A 13427-nucleotide genomic window follows, 5' to 3' on the forward strand; every position below is an offset into this window, starting at 1 on the left:
TTTTCGACTTTTCTATTTACCGCAGTAAGTATAAGCACCATGATAGTTTGTGAAACAAATCATGCATCTATTGCTTCACAAATCATGCATCTACTGCACAATAGAACAGTTTGGCACCATAATAAGTCTTATGATGTGACACTAGGGTTAGTATAGGAATCAAAGTTAAGCATGAATCTTTTGTCATTTCTTTTCTTTTTCCTCCTCTTTTTTATCCTTTATTATTATGAATTTCTTTCTCCTCTCTCTATACAAACTAATATTTCCCAAGAAGATCCCATTATCTGCGGCTTCAAAACAATTACAAATTCAAGACATGAAGGAGGAAGAGGAGAAGAACAAGATCACCTATCATTCAAAAAGCTATCATCATCAACAACTACTACCCTTTCTTGCTCACCATCTATATTTCCAAAGGCACAGCCTTAACAAAACCAAGATCAATATTTATACGGAAGATTAGACACACAACAACAGAAGAAAGGGAATGACGAGGGAGAAGAAAAGTGGTGGTTGCCGAGGCGGTGGAGTGAAAAATAAGAAAATAGGAGGGTGGAGAAAAGAAAGCGAAGGAAAAAAGAAAAAAAAAAAGAAATTTATGTTATTTTTCCCCATTAAAATGGATGGAAATATACTATAAAAATCCAATTTTGACATTCAAAATTGGAAGGACTTTGCTGTTTCGGCGGCTGAGGTTAGGGAGGCAGCTTCTTTGGTCTAATGGATTTCTCAATTTATTAGTTAAGAAGCTCAATCTTTTTTCTTCAGCAAAGAAACTGTTCCCTCTCCTGTTCAAAATACAATGCATTGCAAACACACAACAAACCAAAAGAGGAGGAGTACGAGGAAGAATAAAAGTGTCGAACGCTATAAATGGACATTCTTTACAAACTTTCACGATCTTTTCTTATTCTGACCCTCTACAATGTTACCTCTTAGAAAACATGATCAATAGTTCAGAGGAACAAACCAAAAGCCAGATAATTGTTTAGTTTGCAGATATGATGTTTGTGTTTGTCTGTGATGTGTTCCAGAAACATCGTATACAGTCACATCATTTACATATGAGGATCCACTTTCTGACATCGTGCAGAATCCTGAACCGACACAACAAAAGAACATCTCAGAAGAATGGTACACCCCACACAGTCACATCATTTACATGTGAGGATCCACTTTCTGACATCGTGCAGAATCCTGAACCGACACAACAAAAGAACATCTCAGAAGAATGGTACACCCCACTAGAAAGATGACTTCCAAGATGCAATTCATAGCATGTGGTAATCCCAAGGTTTTATGCAATGTACAGGATGATACAATGTAATGACTAGAATGAATGATTCAATACAGGGAATGCTTTGATTCTGGAATCAATCAGGACTGTGATGTGCTGCTATAGAAGCAGTATAAGAACAAAAATGGTGATGATGGTAGTGATGGACATATAAAAAAATCAAATCCTCCGAAAACTTCACCTCGAATTCTAGAAAGTAAAATGAAATTTATGCAAATAATTTCAAATTTACATGAAATAAATCAAGCTCAACGTTTATTTAATATGAAATTTAAAATGAAGATTCAAAAATTCAAGTATGCCAAAAAAAGCTCTTATTGATTCCCTCAATAGACCATAGTTGTTAGGATATGGAATGCGAGCTCATAATATGTTTATAAGATTGTATTTTAATTAGAAGTCACATTAAACAAGACGAGGTTTCCATGCTCAAGAGTGATAAATTTTCTTTCATTGCTGGATAATAAGATAAACAAACCTCTCCCTATATGTTCAGCATGGTATCAGTTAGTTTGAGACTTCGCAGCTTGAAGCATTTCTACTACCAGAGTCTTCACATCCCTACAGAATACAGCACCAAAAACATATCAGAATTCAAAATAAATAATGCAGTCATACAGGAAGTATAGGTACTAATACATCTGTGATTTACAATATGAAAATGGTGCATGTTTGAAAGATTCTGTCATCGAGGAGGCCTGCAAAACCAGGGCAGAACATATTGACCTCCATAATTTTATTGCAAAAGGATTTCAACAGAGGCAGGAGATGATGTCCCTTTAGATTCCCTGGGGACAGGGCATCATAGCCAGTAAAAAAATTTATGAAGCAAAAGATCAGTTTTCCAGTAGGCAGGGGTGGGTTTAATAACAATGGCTAGGATCAAATGTTAACCATGCTCAAGAAGAACAAATGACCATAAATATGCCCATCAAATCCTCAAATTAGCTTGGCTAATATCTACACAAGACACCCCGCACATACCTTTTCATGATTATTGAAAAAAAAAAAAGAATGAAGCAAATGTTGAAAAGTCAACCCCACCAACCAAGAAAAGGACATAATATAGAACTCTTACTTTCTATCTTCTGCACGTCTAGGGAAAGGAATTCGAAGCTTGTAAGTTTTTCCTTGATAAGCAGCCTGCAAAAGAGATCAAAACATTTTGAGAGTTGAGAAGAGAGAGAGTCAGCCAAAAAGTTTCGAGTTCTAGGTAAAACAGTTCTGGAGAAAGTAAACCTCATAAAGAAAATGCAATTTTTTAATGCATGTAGAGGCCTTTACATGGTCACACAAAAGCAATACCTTAACATTGAATCCAAGACTGTCCACATCCAGCATATAAGCAGAGTCCACCTGATAAAAGATATGAAATCAGCCTAGATATCTTGCTTGCTGTTTTTGTTCAATTTTGAAGGGAAAAGAGAAACAGAAGAGACTACAGAGAAACAGAGAGACTAGATAAAAGAATCTTTCATGAAGTTCCGTTTCTTTAGTTCATCAAATAACAAAAAAGAAAAAAGAAAGAAAGAAAATCAAAAGAGAAGCATGATCATACTTTTAACCATGAGTTTAGATGCCATACTAAAACATGCATAAAAAGGTTATCCTCGATGCAATGGAAAGGAAGAGTTATACTTTTTTCCCTCTTTAATTTTCTCCCAAACAGAGAAAACGTAAGGGAAACAAAAAATCATGCATATACAGCATATCATATACAGTGAATGAAAGAGTTTGCAAATGCCTTCCCTCTCTTTACTCCTCAGTAGCTAAAGTGTCACCAAGCTTATCAAACTCATTCTTCCTCACAAACGCATATATTAGTTTATTGACTACTTGTGAGCAGCTAATTTTGAAGCCACAAAACTAGATTTGTTGACCTCGAAATAAATTAACTGTTGTGTTCTGGCTTATAATTAATGACCTGTCCCGCTTCTTATATGAAATAGACATATATAAGATGATATTTATGGTATTGAAAATTACCAGAATTGATGTTGAGTGTTGCACTATGAGTCTTGTATCTTCAGCATGATCTCTGTTCATATGAGACTGACAAAGCCATATGATTTCATTTAGAAAAGAAAGAAACAGAAATAATAAACAGGGCATATGTCATATATATGTGGCATCTAATTTACAAGCAATATACCGCAACAGGTTTGGCAAACTGAGCAATTAGATCAACTTTAGCAGTCTGATACTCTTCTTTGCTGAATTCTGTCATTATTAACAATTGTAAGTATAAAATGATATGGATTGAAGTGGAAAAAATAACAACACTATAAACAAATTTTCAAGTATCAGTAAAGCATGGTAAGCCAGAAATCGTATACAACAGTAAAATAGCAAAACCATTGATGAGCTATCCATCATGACTTTTTGATTATCGAAACCCGCTTCAAATGACTTGAAATGAATTATAGACAATGATGTGCTTTAGAAAAATGAAACCAGCTGGATAGTACACACACCGCCGGATCCAAGCAAAGCAGTTGCAACTCCCGAAACATATCGCACAACTTTTGGTTCAATGCGCATAAATTGGAAATCACCAAAGTCAACCTTGATAGTGGAAGAGATAATTAAGTCTCTACCTTGACAAATAGGAATAAAAATACATTTGAGGAAAACAAGAAGCAAGATAGAAAACGAGAGGAAACAACTTACCCAGAATGAATCAGGATGCTTTGCTAGATATGCTGTTCGAACTGCAGTTATATCTTTCTCAGAAACCTAGACAATTGAACAAAAAAAAATTCAAAACTATATTGCCCCAAAAAAATTATGATGCAGTTAAGGTACATTATCTGCTAAAGTAAAAATTAATAAGCAGAAACATTAAGGAAATTATCACAAGTATAAAGGAGAAAAAACTTACAGGAATGGCATCACCGTGCAGGATGATTACTAAATCTGTCCTGTCTTCAGGATCTTTGGCAACAAGCAACGAGCATTTAGGATTGGCCGATAGGTCCTGCAGAAAGCAGCAATTTTTCAAACATATAGGACACAAGGACCTCCAAAAGAACCACAGATAGGTTTAAGAACAGAATTCAGCAAGGAGAATTCAGCTTAGTCTAGTGGCTCCATGGCACACACATGCAGAAGACTCTTACAAAAAATATTTAGAACTGAACAGTATGAGATCAATCAATCTTGCTGATCAGACTTTTATTTCTCAAAATCATTGTGTAAAATTCAAGTTTGGGCTAACAGTTACCAATAGGCTTCACAGATTTTTACGTGTACAAGAACACAAAAAAATGATAGATATACAAGTTCACAATCTAAGAGAATCACACCTGTCATTTTTCATAGCGGCATATCTTTAAAATCTAAATTTATTTTATCACCATTCACATCTTTTCTTTTTCTCATCGATGAATAAATCTCTTTACCTATATGGCTTATCACAATTGGATTTGTTCTTTATTTTATAATCACATGAAGTGTTTTCATAATTAAAGCATATTTGAACAAGATAAAGAGTGAATGGATCATACCTTTGTATGAACTGCCAAGCTGCTGACTGCTAATATTGGAGATCCATCAGCATCACATGCAAAATCAACCATTGACCCTGATGGATAACCCTCATGCTTCTGTCATATCAAGGAAATTTCAGCAAGTCCATGAACATGCAAGAAAGTAGTCTAAGCAATGAATTGACGCTCAAAAGTAAACCCACTGCTTTGTTTTGCAAGCCACTGATTTAGAAAATCAGTACCTAATCAACCTATTGTTTGATAATAATTTACCTTGGATTCACCATATAGTTTATAGCAGCAGCCATAAATTCAGAGAACTTTATGCAAGTAGTAGCTTAACCTTACTCTGGGATTTATGAACAGGGTTGCAAGGGAAGCAGCCATATTACAGTGTCCATTCTTAATTCACCAGTTTAAGCAACGGAAATCAACAAATAGTTATCCTTTTTTATCATAGCAACTAGTTAAAGGTTGGACAAAAGGAAGTCCCCGATAAGCAAATTGAAGGGAAAAATCAAATGAGTAAGGGCAGCTATTTTATTTAGTTGTTCTCCTAAATCCACAAGCAAAAAACGTTTGATGAGCACTATCCACACTTCAAGGGGTGCTCAGCAGGATGAATACTAACATTATTGAATTCAGCTTAACCAAATCCAGTCTCAGATAGTTGCAGTAAGCTATATTCTTTCTTCTTTTTTTCCTCTATTCTTCTTTTTTGTTCACGGAAAATATATTTATGAGCTATCATGATACTCGATTCTTTGTTTTTACTGCTTCACTCTACCTTATTTTCCGTTCCACTTTTCTCCTATTTTGATCGTACAACTTGAATCCAACCACTTTTTTAAAACTGATGTATTTGCATGTCTACATTGTAAAATGTCAAACTAAATTAAAACGCACTTTCTCAACTTATTATTAATCGGTATCACCTCCACCTTTCCTCTAAATGCACTCATTCTTTTCTAATCCTTTTATTATTATCATGATTTGTACCATGATAAGGTTATGACAAGGTTTGCACCAACTACAAACCTACCACAAGCCTCCCTTTTGTCCTACTGTTGGATTGGTAAAATCAAATTAGACCACCAACATTAATTCCAATACAAGCAGATTTAAGATGCATATATAACAGACAAATCAAACACAAAACTGAAAGGATTCCCTCAGAGGACTCTGAACTCTCACCCTTCCATGAGAAATGTTAAATATAAAGCCGTACTATGCTGATAATAACAACCATAAATTATAGCACACTAGCATCACGAACAACACCCTTCAGTTGTGCCAACTTCAAGGATCAAGACTTTAATTCCATTTTTTATCATATAATTAACAAGTTCCAATATTTAATTATTGCATGAACAACAAACCTGTGAAAAAGTTGAAAGCATGCCACGCGTGCTCTGATTAAGCAAAGTTCTAATTTCCTCGACCGGGGGAAGCCGAGCTGCATTTTCCTATAATAACACAAACACGAAACCAATCAGTAAGATTCAAAAACCATCTGTGATTCTGCTCACATATGATCATAATCACTAATACTGTTATTGTTATCAACATCCAAGAATTTACACGTCAACCCACAAGCACACACAACACAGGTATAAAAGAAAGGCTACCTGGTGAGTTCGGATCAACTGGAAGACATCGGCGTCAGTGTTAACATCCCCAGTTGACACAGCCTGATCAAATAGCAACAAAACAACTTATCAATTAAGAACCCATTAATCAAAAACTGTTAAAAATCAACTTTCTAATATGTATGGCTTTTAAAGCTTGCACTAACAAGTATAAAATCCCTTAGAAAATTAAACCCATTAAGGAATGAACAAAAAGGAATGATTTTTACTATCAAAAAGAAAAAAGTGAAACTATTTCATTTCACCTGATTGGAAGACTGGGTTGGAGAAGCCATGGAAAGAAAGCGAGGTCGACGACGACAACGACTGAAAGTCGGGGAGAAAGAGGAGTGGCAAAATGGTAATAAGAGAGAAGAAGATAACCTTGTTAAATTGACGTTTAAATAGGGCGAAAACAGAGGGGGCGTGTAGGCAATTGCCATGGTCTTCATTGCCACGCACTGCAAGCACCCAACAACCACAGGCACTTTATTATTCTTAATAATAAATTCAATTAATCACTCCGAGTATATTTTATTTTATTTTATTTTTGGAGGGAGATGGCTTGAAAATGGAAGAGGACGATGAAAGGCTTATGGCTTGAAAATGGAAGAGGACGATGAAAATAGATGAGCTCAAGCTGCGCTGGTCAGCTGCTTTAGAGGCACAGAGTGATGGAACTAGATTTTTCAATTTCATGGCCAATGTTAAATTGAAGGAAGGAGGGATGAAAATGAAAATAGGACAGGTCCATTGGATTATATATGTAGATTATAAAATCTTAATGGGCCATTGTGGTATTTTCTGATATCAATGCATTCAGACACTTTGACATCAGTTATCGATATGACTAGGTAGTTCACTCACGCATTATTATAAATTGAGTTAAAAAAATTTTAATATAAAAATTTATTTAGATAATCATTGTTAACCTAAATTAACTTAATTAATATAAGATTTAGAATATAAAATTAGATAATCTTATAAAAAATAAAAAAAATCATAAAGCTTGATGACCAAAAACCTAATATCAATAAATAAAATTGGAAAGAAAAATAATTCAAAAACAAATTAAAAAACATTAAGGAAATATAGATTAACTTGATTAACCCGTCATTTATGATATGAAATTAATATAAAATAAATTAAAAAATATAGCAAAAAGGACCAAAGTTAAATACAAAAAAAATCAAAAAACATTAGGTAAATATAGACCAAAGTTAAATACAAAAAAAAAAATCAAAAAACATTAGGTAAATATAGATTAACTTGATTAATCCGTCATCTATGATATGAAATTAATATAAAATAAATTAAAAAATATAGCAAAAAGATCAAAGTTAAATACAAAAACCATTGAAAAAAACTAGGGGCTAACTTGATTAAACTACACTTAGGATAATCTAACACAGAGAAATTACAAACATTAAGATTTAATAATTTAATGTTAAATTCAGGATAATCTGACACATAGAAATTACAAACATTAAGAGTAAATTCAAAATAATTTGACACAGAGAAATTACAAGCATTAAGAGTAAATAATTTAATGTTAAATCACGACCTGAAAAAAATAAAATTAATTTTATAAAAAATCATTGAGAAAAAAAATTTTAGTTAATTCATATTAACTTGATTAACTCATTATTCAAAATATAAGATCGAGATAAATACATAAAAAAATAAGTAGAATAAATAATAAAGATCAAAGTCTAATAACTCAATATCGAATAATAAAATTTTAAAAAAATATTTTTAATAAAAAATCTAAAAAAATAAAACTTAAATCGGGCTATTATTCTAAACTATTGCAGGTCATGAGACCATGAATACTATATAGAAAGGTAGACACAAGAAAAATCATGAAGTAAACATTTTAATAGTAAAAAAATTATTAAAATAAAATAAATAAAAATAAAAATAATAAAAATTAAATCTGATATAAAAATTAAATAAAACAATTATGAACTAAATTGAAAAATAAAATAAATTAAGAAAATAATTAAAAATAGCAATTAAAAAATAAAAATCAAAACTGGATAAAAAATTAAGTTAAATAAAATGTAAGGGACAAAATAAATAAAATCAAGAAAGGATAAAAAATAGAAATAAAAAAAATAAAGATCAAAATTAAATAAAAAAATTATATAAAATGATAATGGATGAAATTGAGAAAAAAATTAATAAGGGTAAAACACAAAGATAGAAATAATTAAAATAATAAGAATTAGATTAGATAAATAAAATATTTAGAGACGAAATTGGAAAAACACTTAAAAAAACAATAAAATAAAACAACAGGTAATAAAAAATTAAAAGCTAAAATTGATAGAAATATAAAAAGAAAGACATAATTAATTTTTAAAACATTGACACATATTTCTAGGTTATTTAAAAAAAAAGAGAAATAAAAAAAATATTACATTTTTATTGTGAATATGCATCATACCAACATGAAAGATGATGATGCACCTCTCCAAACACCAATACAAACGTCTGAATTTGATAACTAGATGTTCCAACAGATGTCTCTCGAAGAATATAAGAATCGTCACGAGTTGATGTTTGTATTGCACGTATCAATAGTTTTTTTAAATAATATTTAATATTTTAAAATTACTAAACAACCCTTAACTTAACCATGTATTTTTTAAAATTAATCATTAAATACCATTTAGTTTTGAAATTTGCTTTCAATGAGATTATGAAAATTTTATGTTATTAGTAGATGCTTTTTTTATATAGTTATTCATGATTTTTTAATTTTTTTTCTTAAGTTTGATCAAAATTATATTTAAGATATTATTTTATAAGGTATCAATAAATTAAGTATTGATTTTTTTTAATGAGATTCTTGCCTTTTATGATGTTAATAATCATTGTGTTAATTATTTTATGTGAATTTCCATGTAAAAGTTTTATTATTATTTTTGTCATCATGAAAATAAAGTTCAAGTTATTATAGTTGCTATATAGACTCTTTTTTGAATTTCTTATTAAATGGATTATGGCTATTATATATATAAAAAAAAGATGGTAAAAAAACAAGAAATATAGTGCAAATAATAAAAGATACTTTTGAAAACTGAAACATATTTTTAGTTAATGATTTTATTTATTGTTTTGTTTGCCAATGCATTTTTATAATTATATAATCAGTTAAAAAAATTAATTTTTTTTTAAAATAGTGCATGAATAGTATATTTTTCTTTTCTTTTCTAATACATTGGTGTAAAAAATATCAAAATATATGTTTCTTATTATTTTACTAAAATTTCCATTTATGGTTTTGATAAGTTATTTATAAAAAAATATCTTACAAAAAAAATTATAAAAAAAAGAAGCACAATAATAAGATAATGAGATTTAAAATTATCTACTAATGATTCTAATTCATTTCAATTTTTATTGGGAACCTTGGAAAACGTTTTTGAAAAAAAAAATATTAATAAAAAAGAATTATAACTTTTTTTCAATTGAGTTAGGATTATTTCTTTTCTTGCAAGAAACATTTTTATTTCAATATAATCAACTAAAAATTAAACATCTTTATTGCATTATATTTTCTTTTTACAATTAAATGTTTTGGTAAAAAACACATTATCAATGTTTGCCAATTAAAAGGGAAAAAACAAACAAAAACATCTTTTTTCATGAGATCTTGAATTTAAATACTCAATCAAAATGTTTAGTAAAAAGATGCTTAATTCTATACAACATATTTATGGGAATCTAAAGTATTTTTAATAACATAAAATATAAATATTACTATTTTTTTAATCTCATTTAATCTAAACCATTAAAATATAAATTGGTGATGAGGTTAAAGAAGGAACAACAAAACAAAAGAGGATACAAATCCACAGAAAGAGAAGGTAATATCTGGAGTTTCCTTTTGAATTAAAATCCTTGATTTCATAGTCTAATAAGAGAAGTCATTCATGGCAAAAATATGTGAGAATTTGGAAAAGGTTTTAATGATGAAATTATCTAGCAAAAACAAAGATATTGAATGGAGTTTTCTTGCATCTATATAAACCCAACTTGCATCTGTAGACCACAGACACCATTGAAGACAAAAAGATTTGGTTTTTAAGTTTGATACGGATATTTATGAGCATTTTGCACGAGGTCGTTGTCCATGGCATTTCAGACAGACATTACCGCCACGGGGTGGCTGTTCACAAGGTAAAGAATTTCACTTCCTGTCTTTGAATCAAGAAATCACCACCATGTGATGTGTTCATGTAAATTGTAACTCCCGTTGGATCCTTGTGCCTCTCCTGCAAGGTTTCTGTTTCAGGATTCAATGGGGGTGGGTTCTTAGCTACTAACCTGTCTCTGTAAATTCTGCTGCTCACCTTCTTCTTCTTCCTTCTCAGGTCGGTGGAAAAGATCCTCTGTTAAGGATGCCCACGCATCATATGTCCAAACACTGCCTTACACGAGGGAGCTCTGCTTCCACAGATTGAGCAAAGGGTGGAGTAATCAGATAGGACTTGACAATAGAATCTATCCCTCTCCTGTTTATTAAACAAAGAGACAACGACCGCTTCATTTCACGGCAACGGCACAGTAATCCATCAATCATGATCTGAATCGGAATAAAGATCGGAGAGATTGGCAGGGCTGGGGTTCTAGCAGAGATAGGTCCAGAAAGCAAGAGCAAGAAGGCGGCCAAGGTGGATCAGATGCAGCAAGACCAGGTCGCTGCTCAGGCGTTCTGGATTGCACGCTATGTGTTGCCATTGGCACAGATTTGCTGATATGTTGGCTAGTGTCACCATCAGATTGCCATCTCTCTTCTTCTTCTTCTTCTTCTTCTTCTTCTTCTTCTTCTTCTTCTTCTTCTTCTTCTTCTTGTTCTTTGGTTTTTCTCTTGGTAGCCAATCTCTCCTTTTGTTATTGATACAATATTTAACAGAAGCTTATGGAATTTAAATAATTAGCTGCAGCCTTCTATTACTGTCAACGGTATCATTTTAAGGTTACATTGGATCATCTACCATTAACAAAGGCTAAAATCAGGAAGAGAAAACACGATTTTTTCCCTTCCCATAAAACAAAACTTAACACTTGTTGTCGGGGAAGTAAAAGTTATTACACAAACCCTTCGGCTTTTGGACACATATATTATTTTTTATTTTAAAACACAATGAAATAATTAAATTGAAAACAAAAAATAAGATGGAAGTTAAGGGGAATTTTTATATTTTTCACAATGGATAATTTGGTATGTGTGTGCATAAAACAAAAAAAAAAACACAAAAAATAGAGTGAATTGATTATAATACTTTTAAAAGCAAAAAACTAAAATGAAAAAAACTAATGTCAAAGGTTTTTTTTTAAATTAATATTATCAAGTTAGTTTAGGGATAATTTAGCATTTTATTATATATACAAATAATAAAAAAACAAAAAGATATATTAGTATTAAAAAATACTCTTTAATCATGTCGTTGAAAATACAGCTCTATTCTTTTTTTATTAGTGTGACATGTGTCAACGTTACATGGATGATTTATTTTTATTTATTTATTATTTTTTTCTCTTTTTTTCCTTAAAAATTACAGTTTAACCCTCTTTGTTGTTGACATTTTAAATTTAGTTTTTATTTTTTTGATTTTTATTCTTGGTTTTTTTATTGAAGTTTTATTTATTTTCAATTTTATTTTTCAATCTCAATTTATTATATATTATTTTTTTCAATTTGATCCTTATTTTTTTGATTTTTTTGAGCCTTTGCTGAAATAATTTTTCTTTTTAATTTCATATTTCAATAAAAAAAATTATTTGTTTGTCTTATTTTCATCCTTTCTTTGGGTCTTTTATTTAAATTAATTTTTCTTTTTAATTTCACCCTTCAGTAAAAAATAAAATTTATTTTATATTTTAATTTTGACCTTTAATTTTTGTTTTGATTACTTTAATTGATAATTGAATTTTATAATTTTTTTAAATAGAATGCTTCCGGTTTAATGATCAGAATTATAAATTTGAAAAGTTAATATGAGTTAACGTTATTTTTTTTATTTTTAAATAGATTTTGTAATTTTCATCATTTTCTTTTATATTAGGTTATCCAAAAACTTATGATTTAGATTGCAAGTAAAACGAGATAACTCGAGTTAACTTGATCTTTATTATCGATGTTATATGTTTGTTATACTAATTCAAGTTGACCCGGGTTGAATTTTTTAGGTTTTTTTAATATAGCTTTATTCTTTCATATTTAATGAGTGAGGAATTGAGTTGTATTGTTTGTCTATTTTTTTTAAAAATATTTTTTCCTCGATTATCATGAGCACTCTTTTTTAATTTGATTAATTTGTTTTTATTTTTTATTTTTTTATTTTTTATTATGTAGTTAACATAAAACTAATTTATTTAATTTAGATAACTTTATGATTCAAGTCAAATTGTTTGAACCCTAATAAAAGTTTCTCTAAAATCCTTCTTAGATTTTAATTTTACTATTTTAGATTTTTTTTCATTATCAATCTTTGTGATCATCCTTCTTATCTCATTGCAGGTGACAAAATGTAACTTGTTGAAGATTTTGCTATGTGATTTGTGGCCTTTATGACTACATACAAGACCATTAAATTAGTGAAAAGTCGAAATAAGTAGCAGGATTTCTGGGGGTGGAAAATAAATCTTTAACATTTCTCTAAATTAATTTACGGCTCAGGGGATACAATTGAGAGATCTTCCAAGCTTCAGGTAGTAGTTTTGTGATTTAACAAAAAAGGAAGAAAAACAAGTGCCGCGCTCACCATTTGAGAAATGCATGACCGATAATTGATTAGTACTTAAAAGTGCATTTTTATCATGGTTTTATATCATCATTTTGCACTTAAAGTATCAATAACTCCTTAACCAAAGCATGTTTTATAATAATATATCTAATAATATAAGATACCTTTAATTTGTGGTAAATATCTATTTTTAATGCAGGCCTATCACATAAATAAAAGGATTGATTGATGAATTTAAGAATTGAAATTGAAAGGA

General features: G+C 30.1%; 2 protein-coding genes across 5 annotated transcripts in view; one reads left to right on the forward strand and one right to left on the reverse strand.

The window, feature by feature from the left end:
• Window positions 1-843: 843 nt before the first annotated feature.
• On the reverse strand, window positions 844-7123 carry LOC105123547 (uncharacterized). 3 transcript variants are annotated; one of them, XM_011023173.1, is made up of 14 exons: window positions 7004-7120; window positions 6680-6971; window positions 6414-6476; window positions 6165-6251; window positions 4804-4902; window positions 4179-4274; window positions 3968-4033; window positions 3772-3862; window positions 3450-3517; window positions 3284-3349; window positions 2603-2653; window positions 2376-2440; window positions 1776-1858; window positions 844-1097 (listed from the first exon to the last, which is right to left on the reverse strand). In XM_011023173.1, the coding sequence occupies exons 2-13, from the start codon at window positions 6863-6865 to the stop codon at window positions 1801-1803; spliced, it is 996 nt and encodes a 331-aa protein (XP_011021475.1). In that variant the 5' UTR covers window positions 6866-6971; window positions 7004-7120; the 3' UTR covers window positions 844-1097; window positions 1776-1800. The 3 variants fall into 3 exon arrangements, with proteins under 3 accessions (XP_011021475.1, XP_011021476.1, XP_011021474.1); XM_011023174.1 differs by lacking the exon at window positions 844-1097 and adding an exon at window positions 1133-1197; XM_011023172.1 differs by lacking the exon at window positions 844-1097 and adding an exon at window positions 1950-2023 and having other exon boundaries at window positions 7004-7123.
• A 5830-nt stretch (window positions 7124-12953) lies between these two features.
• The window catches only part of LOC105123548 (J domain-containing protein DDB_G0295729-like), a 4446-nt gene continuing 3972 nt past the window's right edge, over window positions 12954-13427 (forward strand). The window contains exon 1 of one of the 2 annotated variants that reach the window (XM_011023176.1): window positions 12954-13215. In XM_011023176.1, coding sequence (XP_011021478.1) covers window positions 13214-13215 — 2 coding nt within the window. In that variant the 5' untranslated portion in view covers window positions 12954-13213. The remainder of the gene's footprint in view (window positions 13216-13427) is intronic. The other variant, XM_011023175.1, reaches the window with a different exon arrangement.

The sequence above is a fragment of the Populus euphratica genome, unplaced genomic scaffold, assembly GCF_000495115.2.
Source record: "Populus euphratica unplaced genomic scaffold, PopEup_1.0 scaffold9.1, whole genome shotgun sequence".
Classification (NCBI taxonomy): Eukaryota; Viridiplantae; Streptophyta; class Magnoliopsida; order Malpighiales; family Salicaceae; genus Populus; species Populus euphratica.

Coding starts and splice junctions, on each gene's coding strand:
- LOC105123547 (XM_011023172.1), bottom strand. CDS start 6,865: ATGAAGACCATGGCAATTGCCTACACGCCCCCTCTGTTTTCGCCCTAT. Junction 4,034..4,178: donor TGCACGGTGATGCCATTCCT/GTAAGTTTTTTC, acceptor TCAATTGTCTAG/GTTTCTGAGAAAGATATAAC. Junction 3,350..3,449: donor AGTTTGCCAAACCTGTTGCG/GTATATTGCTTG, acceptor TGGCTTTGTCAG/TCTCATATGAACAGAGATCA.